At 39.4% G+C, this 22,059-nt stretch overlaps 1 protein-coding gene across 1 annotated transcript in view; it reads left to right on the top strand.

The window, feature by feature from the left end:
* The window catches only part of CACUL1 (CDK2-associated, cullin domain 1), a 39,686-nt gene that overhangs the window by 7,006 nt on the left and 10,621 nt on the right, over positions 1–22,059 (top strand). Inside the window, exons 3-4 of the mRNA XM_010003966.1 lie at positions 8,204–8,299; positions 15,352–15,454. Coding sequence (XP_010002268.1) covers positions 8,204–8,299; positions 15,352–15,454 — 199 coding nt within the window. The remainder of the gene's footprint in view (positions 1–8,203; positions 8,300–15,351; positions 15,455–22,059) is intronic.

Raw genomic sequence — 22,059 nt, 5'->3', positions numbered from 1 at the left:
TATCTGTGTGTAACCAGCATGCCAGAGGAAGATGTTTCCTACAAGAACCACTCGGCAGCAGCAGTAAAACTATCAGATGTCAAATGGTAAAAGTAGGAGCATCTCAAAGGACTGGGCAGGCTTGCTCTTGCATGGTTCTAGCCTTATTGGGCTTTATCTTCTTTCTGCATGGCATTCACTGCAGAAATTCCCTGTATTTTGTTTTTCCCCCAGCTCTGTGCTTAGCCCTCAGCTGAAGACAGCAGAGCAGTGGGTACTTGGTGTCTCAGCTGCTGCCACGCAGGAGCCCATGGTCACACAGGGGCATGCACACAATCCTTTGTCATCCCCTGCATGGCTTCTGCTCTTCCAGACTGTAAGACCTTTGTGGGACTGGTGTTTGTCACCACATACACTCCCAAAGGTCTGCTTCAGAGGTTTTCACCTAAAAGCCCCCAGATTTCCGTGGTGGCAGAGGCATTGTGGAATCCCTGCATGTTATGCTTTGGGTGAAAAGTAGTGGAAATTGCCTGCTGAGTAGTTATACATTTAGATGATGTAAATTGCTTTTTATCAGACCATCAGCTCTTTGATATGGAGCCTCCTATATGTGGAGACATTTCTAGCTCCCTGCTTGCTATATGTGTAAGTAAATGATCCTCTCTTCAGGCTGTTTCAGTTATGGAAATGCTCTGAGCAAGGATTGTCTTCCTTGCTTGTAATCAGTGTCTGACCAGTTTCTCTGAATTAGGAAGACTGTTTTGACATATGGAGCTTCCAGTAATTGAGAACTAAATTTCTCTAATTCTTGAGTTGATCAGAAATTTGGATTTGGGGTGCTTAAAAAAAAAAAAAAAAAAAAAAAGGCAATAGAAGGATGGCTGCAGAAAACACGAATGTTTCCTGTTGCCTTGAGGTCTGTGAAGCCTGTAGCACACATGATTTTTCCAAGGTGCTTTATTTGGAAACACAGTTGATTATGTTGTGGCTTAAAATAATGATAGTTGTTTTTGTGGGTACATGCTGAGTCATTCAGGTGTATGAGGCAGGGTGGATACACAGCCATAGGCTTTCAAATTAAACACATCTGTTTAAAATGAATAAAATATATTTGCATTAGGTACTGGTGTTTCTGGCTTACCTTATTCTTATGCACTCTGATAAAGTCATTCAAAATCAATTACTGTGCCCATTAAGTATACCTTCAGCAAAAGGCACTGGGAAGTACTTTAGGCACTGACAATCAAGATGTGCATGGGCATTGAGCTGGCTCATAACAAAAGATGGGGTTTTTTGTGCAAGTTCAGTGAAATATTTTCTTTCTGGTTAGCAAAATCTCAAGAAGTCCTACAGGAAATGACTGAGCTGAAAAGAAAAACTTTGTTGTGTTGCACCCTCTTTTTATTTAGAAGGAATAGAAAAAAAGATCTGTTGTTTTTTGTTTGTGTGTGTTGTTTTTTCTTGTCTTGAGAAGGAAGAGTTGAATTCACTAACTAATTTTTATGTTCAGTGAATTCAGTAAGAATCAGTCTTTCTCTGAGTATTAAATACTGATTTGCTTGCATTGTTTCTGTTTTAAATCAAACAGAAGTGGTAGAGCTAAAGCCCCAGAATTTCTTGCTTAAATTCCATCAGCCTGAAAGCATTTTGGATTAAATTAGATCCAATTACTGATAGCATACTTAGGCTCTTGAACATTCCAGAGGGCTTGGGGTTTTTCTCATCTATTATGTTTTGAGATATGTGTGTATTTGTGTGTATTTTTTTAATCATAGACATGACTGAACTGAGCAGTCATTGCTGTGTTGGTAGATAATTTGCGTGGCTTCTGTGTGGCTCCCTGGACCTGCAGATGTAGGGTCTTCACTGTGCAATGCCAGAAGCTTTCCTGCCTCATATTCATTCTGAGAGCTTCTCAGCCCTTTGTCTTGACAGCTCTGGAACCAGTCAGTGCAGTATGAAAATATCTTCTTACCTTTTGTTTTCTGGGAAGAATATGCATCAGGTGATTGCAACAGCCATTCCGCTAGTTTGAGGACTGCCAAGTCTCTAGAAACTGGGTGTCTTCTGTCACGTCGCTGTCAGTTGCCATCTGTTCTTAAAAATATATCAGCACTCTGTTGTGGACAACCTGTTCCTTCCTTGCCTTTTCCTTTCTTCCTTTCTGTCTCATGTTTACCTTCCACTTGTCCTCTTTGCCATCCCAAGGTGAGGAGCTGGTAGTTTGCTGCCCCAACTCTTTCTGAAGCATTAATCTGATAAATACAGGTGCCTTACTCCAAGCCTCAGATTAGGTTCTGAACCTCTCTATTTGTCTTTTATAAACAGTGTGGACCTTCCAGTATTCCCCCTGATTACAGGGGTAAAAGTGCAAAGTTTAAGTGGCTTGTTAAATTTACCTTGTGAGCTGTGCATATAGTTAGGGTGGTGAAAAAATGCATCCAAGTCGTGCTTTGAGGAACTAATAAACTGTTTCTGACTGTGGGCAGAGTTATGTACTGGATATCACCTCATAGCATTCGTGGATATTTATGCTTTTAGGTAATTTTACCCCAAAATGTTTTGTGGGTATATCTTGCTTTGCTCCCAAAGTAAACTGATGGTTACATTACCTTTACGTCCTGCTCTGTTGGGACTGGACAGTTACGCTGGTCTGTAAAATTGAACTTTGAACAAGTGGTTGTTTTTTGTGTAAAATTAGTAAGTCAGATTGCTAATGAAGTTATGAGTAGACTTTAGTAATGTATTTATGGGAGGCCAGGTTACATACTACGTCGACATGAAGAAGCCCATTCTTCTTACAGTGTATGGACATTGTCTGACTTGCTGGCCAGCTGAGAAGCAGCCTGCCTTCTTCTCTATCCGTGTCTTCTCTCTTGTAGCATGGAAATAATACTGAAATTAACTATCTAATTTGAAATTAGCTGATTCTCTGAAATAATTTCAATAGTTACAATAGTTTCTCAAACACTTAGTTAGAAAGCAAATGCCTCCTCTATCTTCTGCCAGTAGAAGAGATCAGAAATAGAAGTAGAAAATGGAAATTGAGAAGTTGCATCTGCTAATTCTGTTCTTAATAAATGTGTTAAATCACTAGTGCTTCTTACAACTGCATGATCTGTTACTATCAACAATCTGATGGTTTTCTTTTTTGTGTGTGTTTTTTTTTTGTGTTTTGTTTGTTTGTTTTTTTAAAGAGGGGACTCAGACTGGCCATTTATCTGGTCCATAATATTTAGAAGGAAAAAGAATTCAAACATCCATTGCCATAGGCATTTATCCATTGGTTTTGCTGAACGTTGCCTAATACTGTGTGAAACAAGCCTTTACTGCTGTGAGTCACACTGAATTGAGTCAGACCAGATGAATGCTCAGTATTACAGCTCAGATGGGAGAAACTGGAAGTGTTAGAAATATGTGTGTCTTTGTTTGTGGACATAAAAAATATGGCTTTTTACTTGATGTATGTGTAGGGGTCACCATTTTGCCAGAATTGCCATAGAAAATGACTGTCATGAGCAAGGTAACTTGAGAAAAACATCCTTGCCTTAAGCTTTTTGAAAAAGCTTCCATTCCTGCAGTCATTTTTGGCTCCTTGCCACACTATGAGTGCTGGCAGAATACCTGATAGAATACACTGATAGAATTACAGAAAGATAAAAGTAAGTATGGCACAAATGAATATGTATTTACTAGAGGGAAACAGTTCTAAAGATTTTTTTCTATTAAACAGAATTTTGATGGTCCTTAGGTACAATGTTTTGTTTTCCAAGTGTGTGGAATAGAAATTGAAACATGGGCTACATCTGCTACCCTGCTCTGAGACAACTGTAGGAGAGTGTCATGATGCTGTGCAGCTTTGAACAGTTTGGAGTCCAGACTTGATTAGGAAGACAAACTCAGTCTTGGAATTAATTGTACGTTGGCTTGATGTCTGTTTTTTGTAAGAAGTTCTAATAGCACACTTCTCTAGTGATATAGACCTGGGCATCACAGAAACTGTCTGCAAGGCAAAGTAAACCAGGTTTTCTTGAGAAAGAACAAAAACTGGTTTAAAATGTTCAGACCACGTACACGAATAGCAGGTTAGTTTATGTAGTCATAATCATTCTCCCTTTTCACTTGGCAAGCGTGGGAGAGATGCTGCAGCATGTATGCTGGCATTTTGGCAGTGAGCATGTTCCCAGGAAAATAGAACTGCCTGTTCAACATAGGGCTGTAAGCTTTACTAAATATATTGCTGATTGTGCCAGACAACTAGTCATAAACAGATGAACTTTGTGTTCCTCAAGCAAAGAACTGTTGTCTCTGTTTCTTGTGAGCCATTTCTGAGTGGTTTTGAGCCAGCAGCGTGTCTTCTGGTTTCATATGTTTAGTCAAAGAATGATATCCAAACTGGTTTTCGAGGTAAGAAAACCCACATATTTTTAATGTATACAGTTTCTTGCCCACAAGTTCATTGAAATGCCTAGATATTAGATTTCAAATAAGGGAAGGGTGATTTAGTGCACTGGGTCTCTAGTTGCTTGTTTTGTTTGATGTCTGTCTTACATGTCATCTGTTCTCAAATGTGTTTTCTTGCCTCTTGATGCTGAGATGTCCACTGTGGTGTTTAAGAAGATTAAATAATGTCTTTAACATCTGCTTTTAACAGCAGTCATAGTATTTTATGCTGAGTAGTAGTCAACTCAAAACCAAGCTGAAGATGTTAAGCCAAGAGAGCTGTGTCAGAATTTTACAAGCCTGACCCAATGTTCAGTTCTTCTGTGCACAGATGCACTATATAGTTGCTACTGGAAAACTGGTCTTAACCCTATGAGTGGTAGATGAGAGCAAATGTAGGAAAGGATTTAAGCTGTAGAAAAGGATTTAAGATACAGAGTTATCTTAAAAAAAAACACCAAAAAACCCTCAACAAAAAACCAGCTGAATTGGCATTTTGATAGTATCAAGAACAGAGAGTGAAAGAACAAGGGGTTGTTTTCTTTCCTGCAAAAACTTAAGCTAGCAATATATTTTTCTTTGTTTGAATAGCTTCTGTAATACATCCCTCAGGTAAGATAAGAGTGCATTTAAAGACTTAATATTTTCTGGGGGTTTGTAAGAAGTAAATGTCATGCTTGATTCTACCCCTCTCCTAGTAATTAACAAAGCTGAATGTATGTTGTATATTTTCTGGACTAGGACCAAGAATGAAAAATGTCAGTTTAAATAGTTTTGTTTGTTTTTTCTTTAATAATAGCTATAGCTGAATAAATCTAGATTTTAAATGCAAGTTCCACTCTAATGATGGCCATTTAATAGAAAAAATCTTAGCAGCATCTATTTACTCATGAATGTGGTGCCACATACTGCTTTTTAGTTTATAAAGTTAATGTATTTTATATAAAGTTAGTCCTACTCCAGTTGCTGTCTTATTAATATGACTGTAGAGATATGGAAGAAGTTCTTGTGCTCAAGTAACTGATTTTAGTCTGGCAGTTTTAAGCAGCCATACAGCAACTTGCTAATGAACAGAAAACAGATGGTTCTGTTTTCCCCACACAGATTATGATGATTCATACATGAGCTGTGAAAACAGTATTAGTGGTTTCTCTTTGGCTTGGGTTTTTCATTAGCTTAAAAGTCAAGCAATAATTTTATTTTATTTATTTTTTTAAAAAAAATTTTTGAAAGCAGGAAGAGTCAGTTTGTGCTTTCCTTGTAGTGTCTTTACTATTGAGGCTTGACATGAAGCGTGATCAGGAGAGTAAAACTAAAAGGTAACATCTCATGCTGATAAGCAGTTAATACTCTGAGTTTGCAGATGTGAGGTTAAGTTTTGCCTGACACTACTGAGCACTTCCTCTCAAGCTGTCAGGGCTTTTCTTAGCTTTTTGGTCTTGACCTAGAGCAGTTTTCACTTAGTTGCAAGGTGATGGTGAACAGCTTCTACGTATCTTTCCATTAAAGGACTCTTGAGGTTGTTCTCGGGTGACAGCTGAGTGTGCAGTTATTGTTCCCTTTTAAACCAGCTCTCAGTGTGACATAGGGTAGCAGAGTTTTCATCTTCTGTGGAGGAAAAACACACCAATTCTTAATGTCCCTTGTAAAGAGTGGCAGAATGGCTGTATGCCACTGCTGAGAGCCTGTTCATGGGGTTAAATCACATACTCTCCTGACAACTTCTGTCTCTGGTGTTTTTTTAAAATGAAAAGTAGAAACTGTCAGTGAGGGAGGAGTGGTGCCCCGTGTCAGGCTGTGGTCTCCTTTTGTCTGGCATGTTCTTTGAAGTAATATTTTCCTTTTTCTTTAATCTTAGAATCTGTATACCAGGTCTTTACGAATCAGAGAGTATAACCATATTCAAAGTTGAGGTTAAAAAGGAGTGAAGCAGGAATACATGCTGCTTAGAAATGCAGATTTCATTGCATGTTATTTGCAACAAATTATATATTTAACTACATATGAAAGGGAGTCCTTGGAGTTCAGAGCCACTTTCATACATTGTTGGCATTTTGTACTAAAATTTGTTTGGCCACCCCTGAGAACTGCATCTGCAATAAGATTAAAAACTTGTGATCAAAATGAGGAATAACAATATATAACCTTTGGCAATAGCATATGGAATAACTCCCTTTATTCCTTTGCCAGTTTTACTTTCCTTTCTGAAATGTCTGCTCTTTACTGGTGTTTGCTGTGAAAATTACCCACGTGTTCATTAACCATAATAAGGAGGGAGGCAAAAGAAGCAAGTTTAAAGGAAGAAACAGCCAAAACCTTTTATGAATTTAGAGTACTTAATAGAGCAAAAAGGCAACATAAATTTTAACTGTTCTTTTTGGGGCCTTGGTGAATGTCCATACAAAGGCTGGAAAATCTGCTGTGTACAGATAACAGCTTTCAGTTTCGATAAGGTGGTTGAGGTGTAGCTGGTCTTGAGCCTTCCTCACTCCACGGACACTTGGGCTTTAGAAATATATTGGAGCTTGTTTTCCTACAAGGTCCCAGTCATTGCTGGGTTTTCTATTGTGTTCTGGCTTGGTGCTGTCAGAGAGGAAAATGGTGCAAAGGAAGAGAAGTTTTGCTTCTTGTTACCCAGCAGCACCTGGTCGTTGGGTGTGTTGGGTTGTGTGTTTGGTTGGGTGTGTGTATGAATAGGAGGAACTTGGCAGCTGCCCACCTCGTCCTCTGGAATGGCCATAGCAGGGAAAGCAGGAGGAGCTGGGCCACAGAGACAGAGCTCTGTATGTGGGTGGGTTGGGATAGAGAGAGGGATAGTGGAGGAACATGTTACCCCAGCTCCACTTCCATTCCTGAGAGTGTGAGTGCACTCCTGAGTGCAGTTCCCCCACATCCCTCTAAAGAAATATATATATTAAAAAAAAGAATGGTTAGTCTTTCCCATTTTTCTGCTTCCCTTTTCAGTTTCACTTAGCTTGCTGCAGAACAGATCTTTTTAGCTTGCTTATTTCCTTCTTTGGCAAAGATGGTGTTGTACACAGAAGAGAGCAGTGCTGTCACTGGGGGCTCTACAAGGCCTGTTGTTTTGTGTAGCAAAGTTTTTCTTGGGGCTACAAGGTCATGTTGCATGTTGGAGCTCTGCAGCAGATTTTCATCTGGAGTGCAGGACACTAGATGTGGAGCTCTGTCTGAAGACACTACTTTGTAGTCCCTCCAACTCAGCCTCCTGAATTCTTGCCTTAGGTGACTCAGCTAAAATCAAATGTTTCCTCTGTGAAGGACAGCGTTCCCAGGAGCTGGAGGATGTGCCACTGCCAGCTCCGATGCAAAGCAGCAGCTTAATGCCACTCTGCTCTGCTGTCTTGGAGTAAAAGCCCACAGAGGGGTCAGAGCACACACACCAGTGCACTTCTGGGAATTTGGTTATGGATTCTAGGTGTGACAGATAAGTCTTTCAATACGAAGGTCTAGTCTTTAATAAGTGTGTTTATTTCCCAGTGCAAAATGCTAGTTTGTTACAGACATGCTGTATTTCTTGCTCAATGGACCTTTTGCTGGGCACTGACACATAGTCCCGGGCAAGAACCAGTTACTGAAGAAAACTGTTTTTACTGGAGGGAGTTAGTGTAGAAACTCGGGAATGATGTGTGGCTTGCTTTGTGTGGACTTAGTGTATTGAATACTTGGTAGTTTTTTTGAGTTTGCTATGAAAGCATAGCCCATGCTGTTCCAGATCTTCCTCTTGTTCAAATTACAACCTGACTTTTACGGTTTCTTGCAGGCCAGCCCTCCAGATCTCTATATTGAAAGATTTAACGTAGCTCTTGGACAGTATATGGGAGCATTGCAGAGCATTGTGCCTCTTTTCATATATATGGTAAGTTTTAGAAAATTATTTTCAAATAAAATATGTCCATATACAAGATGATGACTGAAAATGAAAAGGATAAAGTGCTGCTATAATGATTTTTAACTTGTAGAACTTATGATTTATGCCTGGTTTTGCCACCTGCATAGCAGCACTGACCAGGTTCTGGGGAGAGGAAGGGGAAACCATGCTTTTAAAAGCAGAGTTCTGCAATTGGTTTCTGCCCTAACATTTCTTTCCTGGGAGTGGAGGGGGATGGTTTCTATTTTCATTGGAAAAAAGCCTTCTCAGGTCATTATTTATATCTTCTTGAACAGTGATAATTTATTGGCTTGTTACATGTTGGCCTGGCAGTTTGGGCAGGTTATGAAGGTGGTTGTTTCTTGCTTTAAAATTCCACAGAATCAGACAAGACAGAAAAAAAATGTCTTTTGGGAATGTCTGAGTCACTTGATAAAGCAATTTATAGCCTTGACTGGTTGAAGACAAACTTCTGTTCATAGCACACTTGCAGGGGTTCAGAAATCATTGGCTCTAAGGGCTGATTATGCTGATTTTGTAGTTTATTAAGCCTTCTGTATTTCTAAAATGCAAGTTTATAATTTGCATTGTTTTTTGTTAAAGGGCCAAGATTTTTTATTGTTTTCTCTATAATAACGAATAACTTAAGCTTAAAAATTGTCCTTTTCCCAGAAACCATTGTTGCACAGGCACCACTTAGAAATTGGAAAAAAAATATGAAATACTCATTGGGAAAGAAAAATAATAAAAAAAAATAGACTGGTTTAGATTAAATAAATTTCACTCTTCAAAATTATTCTTACTGGTGGTAGCTTCTGAGGGTTTGGGAAGTAGTATGTTTTATAAGAATGTCCAGTGTTTCAGTGAATGCACCTGAAGCCAGGTAATTTGCTACAGTCTTTCAGCAGTGTCACTATATAGATGTGTTGCTATAAAAAATAGGAGACTTTTTCCCCCTATTCCATTCAGCTGGTTTTAGATTCTAGCAGTTTTTTCTCCTGTGTGTCATTGACTTGTTTATTGCAGGCAGGTGTTTAATAAATTTTATAATTTAATATCCATTCACAACTGGATATTTATTGAATGCTAAGATCTGCCACAGGGTTCTTCCATCTCAGAGGTCAAAAGCTGTCCTTAACAATTGGGACTGAAGTCACTAAAATAAAAAGATCTTCATTATCAAAACAGGTTTTATCATTATAAGCTTTATTTATATGACCAAGCTTTATATCATAAGCATTGTTTATATTATTGCTGAATAAATTTCAGTATTGTTATACCTAGTTGTGATGTGGTGTTTGTATCTTTACACAAGGAGTGCTCTGTATCCCTTTTTTAGATTATGAGACTGTTATCTGGACATAAGAAAAGTGGTTAATGAGTAACAAACAGACCTGGAAAATGAATAGTTAAATGTTGTTTTTTTTTCTTCTTTTGAGAACAAAGGAAAGTAGAATTACTCTGTCATTTTAAAGGAGCAGCTTCTTTAAAGCATGACTGATGCTTTGTTCAAGTGGTAAAACTGTTCCTGCAAACACTTCCTCATTGAAGTGACTAATTCAAATTAGGATTGAGTTAGTGACTTGTGAGTTCCTCTTGCTGCCAAACACAGCGCTGATTTGGCTCAGCTATATAGCTGCTTTTGAAGGCTAATGTCAAATTGAGTCTCATACTTTTTCTCTGAAATAATTTATCAATCAGTGTTATGCACGAAGTGGAAATATCGCTAGAGAAGTCAGGCTGAAAAATGTTTTCTTCTCAGTTTTTTTTCTGGATGCCTTTGAAAGTACTTATATGAACAGTCACTCTTGCAATTTTACCCTGTAGCATTTAATCAGGTTTTCTTTCATGCCACAGCAGTTTCCTTTGTTTAGACAAGAAAATACAATAAAAAAACAATTGCAAGAGGTGAAAGTCTAATTATTCTACAGTCTAAATTACAGCTTTGCAGTTACTTTAATAGATACTTTCAATGTATCTTTAAGTGGACTAAGTTATTAAACTTTGCCTTTTTGTCAGAGGTGGCAGGCAGGCCTTTACTTTTGTGATAGGGGTGTGTCTGCTTTAATCAGGGGTTCCCAAGGCTGTTGAATTGCATTGAGAAGCTTTTTCCTGAAAGGATAATTTTATTGCTGCTTATCAATATGCATTTAAATACTTTAAAAACATCTAAGAAGCCAAGGAAAACCTACATGTTTTGTATACAACTGGAGTACTTGTCCCTTGGTGGCCAAAAAAGGCATTGCCTTAGGCTTAGTCCTGTGCGTTTTGATATCAACAGCAGCACTTCTTTTTCCTGATATGTACCAACCCATATCCTTGTGTGGGAATGCAGGGAAGGTGTTTTCTTCACCTGCTTGCCTGTGGTGACCAATGTGTGTGTGAAAGTTCATCCTGAGTGATGGTTGAGAGGGTGTGCCTTTGCAACTGAGGGAGTTTTCTTTTTCCTTCTTTTGCTAGGAGGTTTTATTTTTTCCCCTTTCTTTTACTAGTGGTTTTGATGGATTTTTTTTTTTTTCAGTCTTATGCTGCTGCTGCAGTGGACTTTTCAAGAGAGCACTGAGGTCCACTTTTATCCCTGCAAAATTCTGTGGGTGTAAGCTTTCAGAAGTTCCATTCAGCACATAACAGCAGATAAAGCAAATTAGGCTGGAAGTCAGCTTAGCACACAGTCCTTTATTCCAAAACATTATGAATAATTCCAAAATAACTGTTTGCTTTGTAAATCTAAATGAGGTTGTATGGCTGCTTACAGGTTGTACGTATCACAGTACATTGCACACACAAATGAATAAAAATGACATTTCCAATTAAAAAATAAATAATTTCATAGAATCATAGAATGGTGAAGGTTGGAAGGGACCTTAAAGATCATCAGGTTCCAACCTCCCTGCCATGGGGAGAGATACCTCCCACCAGACCAGGCTGCACAAGCCTCATCCAACCTGCCCTTCAACACCTCCAGGGAGGAGGGGGCTTTGAAAACCTTCCTGGGCAACCTATTCCAGCACCTTACTGCCCTCGTGGTGAAGAATTTCTTCCTGATGTCCAACATAAATCTCCCCTCATTCAGTTTAAAACCATTACCCCATGTCCTATCACTTCCCTCTCTGGTGAAATGTCCCTCCCCAGCTTTCCTGGAGCCCCTTCAGGTACTGGAAGGTGCTCTAAGGTCTCCCTGGAGTCTTCTCTGGAGAGAGAAGACTCATTCTGGAGATGGGGCTGAACAGCCCCAACTCCTTCAGCCTGTTTTTATAGCAGAGCTGCTCCAGCCCTCTGCTCATCTTTGTGGCCCTTCTCTGTAGCCTCTCCAACAGGTCTATATCTTTCCTGTGCTGAGGGCCCCAGAACTGTACACAGCACTCCAGGTGGGGTCTCACCAGAGCCAAGTAGAAGGGCAGAATCACCTCCCTGGCCCTGCTGGCCACACTTCTTTTGATGCAGCCCAGGATGTGGTTGGTCCTCTAGGCTCCAGAGCACATTGGTGGCTCATGTTAAGCTTGTCATCTGCTACCACCTCCAAGTCATTTTCCTTGGAACTGACCTCTAGAATGTATTTGTGCCTGAGGTTGTGCTGACCCAGATGCAGGATCCTGCACTTGGCCTTGTTGAACTTCATGAAGTTGGCACTGGCCCACTTCTCCAGCCTATCAGGGTCCCTCGGGTGGCATCCATTCCCTCTAGGGTGTCCTCCACACAGCTTGGTATCATCAGCAAACTTGCTGAGGATACACTCAATCCCACTGTCCATACCTCCAACAAAGAAGTTAAGTAGCACTGTTCCCAATACTGACCCCTGAGGAACACCAGTCCTCGCTTGCCTTCACTTGGACACCACCCTTGATCACAACTCTCTGGGTGTGGCCATCCAGCCAATTACTTATCCACCTAGTGGTCCATCTGTCAAATCCATGTCTTGTCAATTTGGAGACCAGGATGTTGTGTGGAACAGTGTCAGATGCCTTGCACAAATCTGGATTGATGATGTCAGTTGCTCTGCCACCATCCACCATCTCTGTAGTCTTGTCATAGAAGGCCACCAAACTGGTCAGGCATCACTTGCCCTTAGTGAAGCCATATTAGCTGTCACCCCTCACCTCCTTATTGTGCCTTAGCAGATTTTCCAGGAGGATCTGTTCCATGATTTTGCCAGGCACAGAGGTGAGACTGACTGACCTGTAGTTCCCCTGGTCTTCCTTTTTTCCCTTTTTTAATACTGAGGCTATGTTTCCTCTCTTTCCAATCAGCTGGAACCTGACCAGACTGCCATGACCTCTCAGATATGATGGACAGAGGCTTAGCAACTGCATCCACCAGCTCCCTCAGGACCTGTGGGTGAATCCCATCAGGTCCCATAGGCTTGTGCACCTTCACATTCTTTAGATGGTCATGAACCTTTTCTTCTCCTACAGTGGCAGTTGCTTCATTCTCCCAGTCCCTGCTTTCACCTGCTGTGGCCTTTGCGATGAGGCTGGAGCATGTGCCAGGGCAGACTGATGCAAAGAAGTCACTGAGGACCTCAGCCTTCTCAATATCCTGCATGCCTAGGTCTCCTGTTTCCTTGAGGAGAGGGCCTGCATTTTTCTTGGTTGTCCTTTTATCCCCAGCAGACCTATAGAAGCTTTTCTTATTGCTCTTTACACAGAGCTGGCTGTGTGACAGAACTCAGAGGGTTGTGATTAATGGAGCAGGGTCAAGTTGGAGGCCTGTAACTAGTGGTGTCCCCCAGGGGTCAGTTCTCAGTCTGGTCTTGTTCAACAAGGTCGAGGATAGCACCTCTCCTTGTTGGTTACTTGATTACTTGGAAAAGGAAGTTGTCATCAACACACTCTAGGAACCTCCTGGGCTGTTTGTGCTTTGCAGAGTTGTCCCTCTAACAGATAAAATTTAGATTGTATACTTTTTTAATAATAGAATCTCAATTGTTAATTATAATTACAGATGAAGCTGAAAATCTGTTACCTTCTGGCATGAAATGAGCTTGACATTTGTGAGCAGTGTGGTTTTGGATAATTAGGAATATTTTATTGCCTCTAAAATAGTACTGCTCTTACTGCGTGGTGTTGCACTTCATTGCTTATCAGCTAGAGGGCATTTGTGTGTGTCTGTACACAAATAGAGGTGAGTATTTAGATGTGGATGAGATGGTTAGTGCTCTTATATACTGTGTTTTCTCTTTCAAGTATTTATTGCTCTCCTTTTAATAATATTGGCATAATTGTGTCTTAATATTTGCCGGATTGTTTTATAATATGGTGGTTTGTGGAAGACTTTGTCAGGTATTGATCTCTGCTTACTTTTCATCTGTCACTTAGACCTTTAGGTATAGTCTAGGTACTGAAACCTTGTACAGAAAATCTTCCTGGTTTTCCACTAATGAGAACAGGGAAGGTGACAACAGCTCTTCTGCCATCTCATTTCAGCACTGTAGATTTGAAATTAAGTGTTGGCTGTTTTTTCATCCTCTATTTAAATCCATGCAAATGTAACATTTATGTGGAAAGGTGTCTCCAAGTGAGCAAATGTGAATAGAATTTTACAGCTATTCTATGGATAAGTGCTGTGTTGTAACTCTTCTTGAAGCTGTTTGGATTTTTTTGTTGCTTTTCGAGTTCCAAAATTCAGGTGTAGGCTTTCCAACTCTTGAACAAAGGAAATCATCACAGTTTGCACATGTTGTTGCCAACTGCTTTTAATGTAAGAAGGTCTGGAGGCTGGAAAGGGAACAGAGTAAGTTATTTCTTTAGCCAGGTGCATTTCATCTTGTCAGCTTGTAGGAATCAGTAGTTTGACATTGTCAGGTTTGTTTCAGGTCAGCAGGCTGGTGTGGAGATGGTCACTCTGGTCACTCCTGTGTGTTGCACCAGTGGGTGGTGTGGTCAGGGAACTCAAGGTGGAAACAGTTTAGGAACTTAGGTCCGGTGAATGACTATATGTGGTGCGTAGCTTAACACTCCCTAGAAGATGTGTGTCTTCAGTTGCTGTGACTTCTGGCTGCAATGGCAATTCCCAGTGACCAAAAATATGACAGATTAAGGGCCTTTCCCCTAATTTCTGTCCAAAGAACAGGCCCAGGTGAGGGGGAAACAACTAGGTAACAACCCTTGATAAAACCTCTACAGGTAGGACAGCATCAGGGAGGGGACTGACAACAGAAAGTTACTAAATATTAGAAAAATCTTTTTAAGATTGTTGTTTGTCACTGCAGCAAATCCAAACTTTCAAAAAGGGGCTGTATATGCAGCTTCTGTTCTAACAGGTTCAGTTTTCATTAAGGGGAGATAAATGCTGCTGAATGCTTGCCTGGAAAATTTAAGTGGTTTCTGCATGAACAGTTCATTGTGGGATGTGTATAGTTTTGGTAATGGCCAAGAGAATGGGTCTCAGAAAAATGTGAAGATTGCTGTAATAGTGATCTGAGGGTTTGTTCCAGTTATGTTAAATGCTTTAGCACCCAGGAGATTAATGTGATTTGAAGTGTGGAGAAACTTTTCTCCCTTAAGATATCCCTTTCCCTAGTAAATCTCTCGGATAAGTGTTCCAGTACGTCCTTTTTGATTAAATTGATTTGCTATTAATGCATCAGGTTAACTCTTTTACACAAGATGTCCAGATTAATTCAGTTGTTTTTACATTTGTGTCAGTGTTGTAATGACAGGAGAATTACCTTAAAGCAATTCCTTTTTTCCAGCATTTTAAACCCACACCTTGCTATTGATTGCAGGCTGAGAACTGAGGAATAACACCAAATAGTACAATAGGTGTAGGGACCCTCAAATAACTCATGAGTTACTCATGAGTTACTTGAGTAAAATTTTAATGTAGCTCAGTTTTGTATATGTTTGTGTATATCACTTTTTTCCACAGTAGATTTTGAACATCTGTCCTCTGACATTATCAATGAACCACACCAGTGGAGAGCTGTGCTGACGATTTACAGTTTTTAAATTTTGAACTGTTTTTATTCAGAGAATAGGTAAGTTTGCTTTATTTGCTGTTATGAAAAAACCAACCTGGAAAACTTCTGTCTTATTTTCCAGAATAAATTTTACATAGAAACCAAGCTTAACAGAGACTTAAAAGATGACCTTATAAAGCTGTTTACGGAACATGTTGCAGAAAAGCACATTTACAACCTAATGCGTAAGTAAACCCATTCAAATATTTCTTACAACGGGAGTCTGGAAAACTTCAGTGCTTTTGATATTGCAGAAATCCATAGCAAACAGGAAGAAAATTGCAAACGATTAGAGAACTGAAATGCAAATTCATTTTTAGGGCATCCCCAGGCAGAATGGTGGCACCCCTCAACTTTGTATGACGTCGTGGCTTTCTTGAGTGTCTGGGGGAACTGATACCTATTTTCCCTTATGACTTGTGATTAGGAGATGATGAATGTTTTGTTGTCCTCTTGCTTATGCTGCCACTCTTTAATTTCATCATCAAAATATTGATGGGTATCATTAAGAATGTAGTGTGGTCAAAGAATTGCGATACGCCCGGAGTTCTTGTCACGATGTGCTTGAGTACTTTAGTGACCTGCATGATGCTGACAGCAGGTTCTCTGTTAAGCTAAGTATCCCTTTAAGGCCTCCTCTGGGTGATTCCTGTCGTGAGCCACTGAGTTTGCCTATCACTTGTTTTAAATCTTGGATAATAGGATCTTTACATTAAATTAAAGTATGCCTAAATAAAACTATGAACTTGCTAACAGGTTCCTGAGAAATAATTGTAGCCACGTAGCATATGACACAGTAATACAGAAGTGCTGAAAATGTTCCTAGTGTTTATTATTTTCTGCCGTTCTCAGCTCTTCTTTCTAGCTTGCTGAAATTCAGACCAAGATAGGTAAGAATGTTACCTTCATTTTTTGAAGTGTAAGGGCTCTGGGAAAATAGGTTGTAAGTCAGTGTTTGTTAATGACTTCCCAATAGATTTAGTTCAACAGAAGAGTGTTTTGTATTATGAAAAAAATAAGGTTTTGAGTGGGTATGCTTAGGAAATTAATGTCAGTGAAACTCTGATCTAGATGGAAAAATGGGATGCTGGAGTTATTTTTAAAAGAGATGCTGCAGCTGCCACTTCAGTGAGAAACCCAAACAATAAAATCTGTTTAATCAATTTATGATCTAGACTCAGAGGGCACGAATAACATCTGCTCTTGCTCTTGAAATTTGTTGCAATGTTTTTCATACAAAGGGGTTCGTTTGTAGCATCTTGTCATTCTAGAAGCTGGCGTTTCTATTTGAAGTTGTTTTTCAGGACTGTAAATACATTTCAGGTTGTGTTGATTTAAGAAGTAGTTTCTGCTCCACTTCAAAAGATGGGGGGAAAGAAAAGTCAGAAGAGCAGCGCAGATCTCTTTACTGTTTGATGTTGTTCAGACTCTCACTGGTTGAGTCAGCCCTAGTCTCTGTGCTGTGTGGTTGGAGGCAGGAAGATGCAAAATGAACTCCTGGTACAATGGTCTTTATCTGACACTTAGTTGCAGAAAATAGAGTGATTAAGGTGTGAATTAATTATTTACAGAAGAAATGTGAAATTTACTTGGCGGTACAAACATTTGAGTTGGTTCCTTTGGCTTTTTTTTTTTTTTGATAGAGGAAATGTTTCAAATGAGAAAAAGCTTCACTGTCTAGAGCACTTCTGAGCAGCTAAAGTAAATACATAAAAATTGTATCATACGTGGATCCATGGACACAGTTGTGTTTGTGAAATACTTTCACGCTGACGAAATTATCAAGTCAGTGCTCTTCAATTTAAAGGGGATACATTTGAACTAATTGAATGTAACCTGATTTTTTTCCTTACAGAGCCAAAGCTGGCTCTTGCTGATAAGACTGCTGTGTTAAATGGCTTGGGAGAAGTTGTTATGTGCAGAACTACTTAACTAAATGCAACAAGTGAAGATACAGCATCTTATTTGCAAGAAGCTTCAGGAAAGGGGAGAGGGAAGATGCAGATAGCATCCCCTTGTCACTAGGGAAGGGGTGTTGGAGAATGTTGTCTTTGTTCCTGCCAGAGTCCTGCATGAGATGACTTGTAAGCAGAAAATGTCAGAAATACGTGTTTTGTCTCCTTATGCAGGCACTCTCTCTTCTAGTAGGTTAGACTGGACTTTAATCTCAGTGTCCTTGAAACGTCCTGTCTGTTTCTTCTTCCAATTATTGCAAGATTTAACTGTCTTCAGTGGTGAAAATGAGTAACTGCTCCTGAAACTCTTTAGTACTTGCAGGAGGTAAAATTCAATAGTAGAGAGTATTTGGAAGGGACTGCTACTTTTCTCTTTTTGGATATTGGCAGCTTAGTGCCCAAAACAAGCTTGGTTTTGAACCTAACAGAAGAGAATCTACTAACAGCATACTGCTGTTTCTCCTTGGTGCATAGATCACTTGTAGAAGTTACTCAACTGGAAGGTCAAGTGAATAGTGTCAGGGGGAAAACTGCTTTTCTTCAATACTTCTGGTTATGTTCCTGTTCACTGGGGTAAGCAGTGGAGAGAAGTAGTTCAGTTTTCACAGACACAACCACAGGTCTTTTCCTTTTGATCGTTCTTCTGCAATTTCTGTATGATTCTCATACTATCATCCACACAAAACTAATTATATAGCAACACACATCTGACATTACTTGTGCTCCAAAGATTTGACTACTGTTACCTTTGCTCTGTCATTGAAAAAAAAATCACATTAATGTTTTTCTTGCCTGAAAAGTGCATATAATTAAAATTAAATGCATTTACTTTTAAAGCATCAGCTGAATTTTTCCTGATCCTGTTGCAGCAGTCATCTTTCCAGGTTTCATGATACCATTAGACCTCTTTAGCACAAAATAAAACAGTGCTTTGGTGCAACAGATGTTTGAGGGCCATGGGTTTCTATCTTGAAAGGTGGTATGTGCCTTGTAGGAAGAGCTGAAGGTTTCCTTGCACAGTTTACTCTGTCTGTGTTAATATAAAGTGGTGTGGTGTAAAGCCAGCAGATCTACAGAGGGTGAAACACCGACACCTTTGTGTTGAGGACCCAGCATTGGCCTTGACAAGCATTTTGGAGAGTTTTATTTCATGCTGACTAATGTCTGCTACTGTGGACAGGATGCCCAGTTGGTACTTGGAGCACATCTGGTTTGATCCTGGCCAAAAGGAATGAATTTAATATGTTCTAAGGCAGCTCTGTCATATGCACCAAGGAGCAGTAAGTGGGGATGATCAGTGAATTTGCTCCAAAAGCACATTTCTAATCTGAACTAAAGCATTAATATAGAACCTGCCCTTAAGCATTTGAGATATCTGTTCTTTTTTCCTTTGAGACACGGAGTGTCTACTGTGGTGGCAAAAGGAATATATTAAAGAAAGTCCCATTTGATTACTGAGGCTCTTTCCTTCTGTAATATGTTGGATGTTGTTCAGCCCCCAGACACTGCTTTGCTTACTTTTTTCCTTAAAATGTGCAAAATCAGTATGAGCAGAAAATCTTCACAACCTTACTCTGTCACCTTCATAAAGCTGTGTTTCATGCTTCTTAATTTAAGGATGATACAGAAAAATCAAATGGTATATATCTTAAAAAAAAAAGTCTTTAGAATCTGCCTATGTGTCTGGGTAGCTAAAATGAAGTGAGAAGATCCTTACTGAGGGTCTTAAAAATGAAGCAAGGTAGCAGAGCACAAGGAGAAAATATTGATCTATTCAGTACCAAACTAAACTATATTATATGAACTATATCTGTATTTGTACCAGACTAAAATAGAGTAACTTCTGTCAGAACAAAAAGTTAATTTACTTTTATCCCTAGCTATAAAGCTGCTGAAATACCAGCTTTTGACAGCAAATGTTTTGGGGGCCAAGAATGTTCTATAGCAAAAGGGGTCCTTTTTGAGATGTAGGGAAGAGAAGCATTTATTTTCCCTTTTTTTGTTAAAAGTAATTTTAAAAGATTTTTGTTTATCTATGGGATTGTAAGTCCATTCAGTGTTTCATTTCTGGTTTATTGTTCTTAGGCAAATAGTTTAATCCCATTACCTCCACTTCAAATTCCCATTCTAACCTGAAAACAAGGTTTTCTTTCCTTTCCTTCCTTCCTTCCTTCCTGTCTTCATTCCAAATGCTGACAGACATAGATAAGTTATCATGAGTTAACTGCAGTATGTTCCACTTCTTCTCCAGCGTTTGTGGACTGTGCTGGGGCTCTGCTATTGCAGGAAAATTGGCCATTCTTTCATCAAATCACTGAGTTGGCACATTGAGGTCAGTCTGTTCTTAGACCTCAGCAGATGTCCCTACCCTCTCAAGGGCTGTATAGGATAGCTTTTCTAGCTATTAATCTATCTCACAGAATCACCAAATCATAGGGATTTGAAGGGACCTCTGGAGATCATCAATTCCAACCCTCCTGCTGCAGCAAGAACACTCAGGGCACACAGGAACACATCCAGATGGGTCTTGAAAGTCTCCAGAGATGGAGACTCCACAGCCTCTCTGGGCAGCCTGTCCCAGGGCTCTGTGACCCTCACAGTAAAGTAGTTTTTCCTCATGTTGAGGTGGAACTTCCTGTGTTGTCACTTGGTGCCATTTCCGCTCATCCTATCACAGGCACCACTGAAAAGAGACTGGCCCATTCTTGACACCCACCCTGTAATATTTATAGACATTAATCAGGTCCCTTCTCAGTCTTCTCAAGACTAAACAGCCCCAGGTCTCTTAGCCTTTCAATGTTTACTTTCTATGTTCTATAGATCTGGTGGAATAATCAAGAATAACACACCAGTTTAAAGTTGGTATCACGAATATTGAAGTGGTGGCTGTAATTTGACAGATAAGGGCTAAGTAATTGTATTGTAACTATATTAGAAACAGTACTGTTACCAGGTGTAGAATATGCTCATATTCTTTAAATAACAGTTAATCTACACAGAAATTTGGTCACTGAACTGAAATCTGCATCAAAGAACTAGGTTATTTTGAAAAGTTGCAGCTACATTTTTTTGCTTTTCTTGGTTTCTGTTGATAATCAAGTTGCAGAACCTCAAAGTAGGAAGTTTTTAAATTGGAAAATATAGTTTTAAATAATAATGGTCATGTTTAATCTGGCTCCTTGGTAAAGAAATAGGAATAATGTTCCCATTTCAATAAGCCTTCATAAAATTGTAAACATGAAAATATCATCTTATTTTCCAATTTTACATGTCCAAAAGACTGTATTTTTACATTTATAGCTTTGCTTTTCATCTTTATTCTTGTGCAATATTTAATATTATCCATGGGATTAAGCCTTGGAATTTTTATTTTGTAGCATTTTTATTAGATATTTAATAAAGCTTTTGGGCTTCATCATGGATATTTAAAAAGTAATCTGTGGCTTTATTAAATGCCCAGTGGCAAACACTTAGTAATAAATATGTTTTTATGGGTTTTTTTTCCTAATTTACTTTTTAATTAATTGCAAAGTCTTGTAGAATTTAAGTTGCTAAAAATTTGAGTTCTGCCTAAAGAAAAATAAAATTGCAGAATCACAAGGAGTTGGATATAACTGCAAATGTGAGGGTTAAGCCAGAAGGAAAGTTGGTTTTCATGAAAAAGGCTTTTGAAGTTCTAGATTGATAGTTGATGTTACTACTGATAGTTAAATACAAATCATACTTGGGGACAAGTAATGACAAGGTTGATGATGAAGCTTCATCTGTCAGTTTAATAACAAAATAGACAGTGAGTAAAAGCCCCAACAAACCCAAAACACTGAAGAACGAAAAACCCGAAAGAACCCAAAAAACCATCCAACTTCCCAAAAAACCTCGACCCAAGATAACAACAAAAACCTACAGCCACATCTTGGACACCAGCAGCAGTGGTTCCCTTTAATTGCAGTTGGCATGTAGGGTGCAATCAAATGCTTTGCACAGCCTGGATTGGGGAGTAAAGGTTGGGATACAGGAACCATGTTGAAGGTGAATCTGATGTTATCACAGTGAAGTGGAAGGGTGTGTGTGGTCAGATGGACCTGATAGAGTTTAGTTGAGGGAGAGGTAATTTGTTATACTCTGGGTTTGAGCATGTGGGAGCTGCTGGTGTTCCCAAGGGGCAGAGCTGCCAGGTGAGCTGGTGCTGTGAGGGTTTGTTTGGGCTGTGCCCTGGTGATGACAGCTCTGTCATGACTCCTGCACAGCCCTGGAGTTCTCACAGTTGTGTAAGGGCATAAGTTCTGTGGAAATATCAAAGGTGTTGTTCTGTGAAATAACACAAACATTGCATATAAATTGGAACGGAGTCCTCAAGAGCACAGTCTGTACGATGGGATAAAGATCTCTGGGATACATTTGGTTTGCTTTGCAGCTTTATTAAGCAATCAGTTCTGCTGCTGGATAAGAGGGGAGAACAGTTGACTAATATCTTCCCTGTGGAAGCTCTTGGAGTTGCTTTTAGTGGGAATACACTTTATAATTGTAAGTGCATTATTGAACAACAATACAACTTTGAAAACATCTGCCTAACCCACACATATGTATGCTCTGTTAAAATATCTTACTTTGAAGTTCTGCTAGATTATGGCACATGGAGGGGAAGAAAAATACCTTGTGCACTAACATGCAGAAATTTCACTGTTCTGCCAGAATAATTACATCTTTTCCAAGAAAAGTAAATCTGTTCTGAAAGGATGGTTGAAGGAAAGAATCAGATTTTTAGAATAGCCAACTCCTAGTTTTTACAAATGAGTTTGAACTTCTAAGCTGTTGTCTGCCACTCCTGGCATTCC

The sequence above is a fragment of the Chaetura pelagica genome, unplaced genomic scaffold (genome assembly GCF_000747805.2).
Source record: "Chaetura pelagica isolate M959 unplaced genomic scaffold, ChaPel_1.0 scaffold248, whole genome shotgun sequence".
Classification (NCBI taxonomy): Eukaryota; Metazoa; Chordata; class Aves; order Apodiformes; family Apodidae; genus Chaetura; species Chaetura pelagica.
Note: the sequence above shows the minus strand (reverse complement) of the source record. Positions and strands in the feature narration are given on the sequence as shown.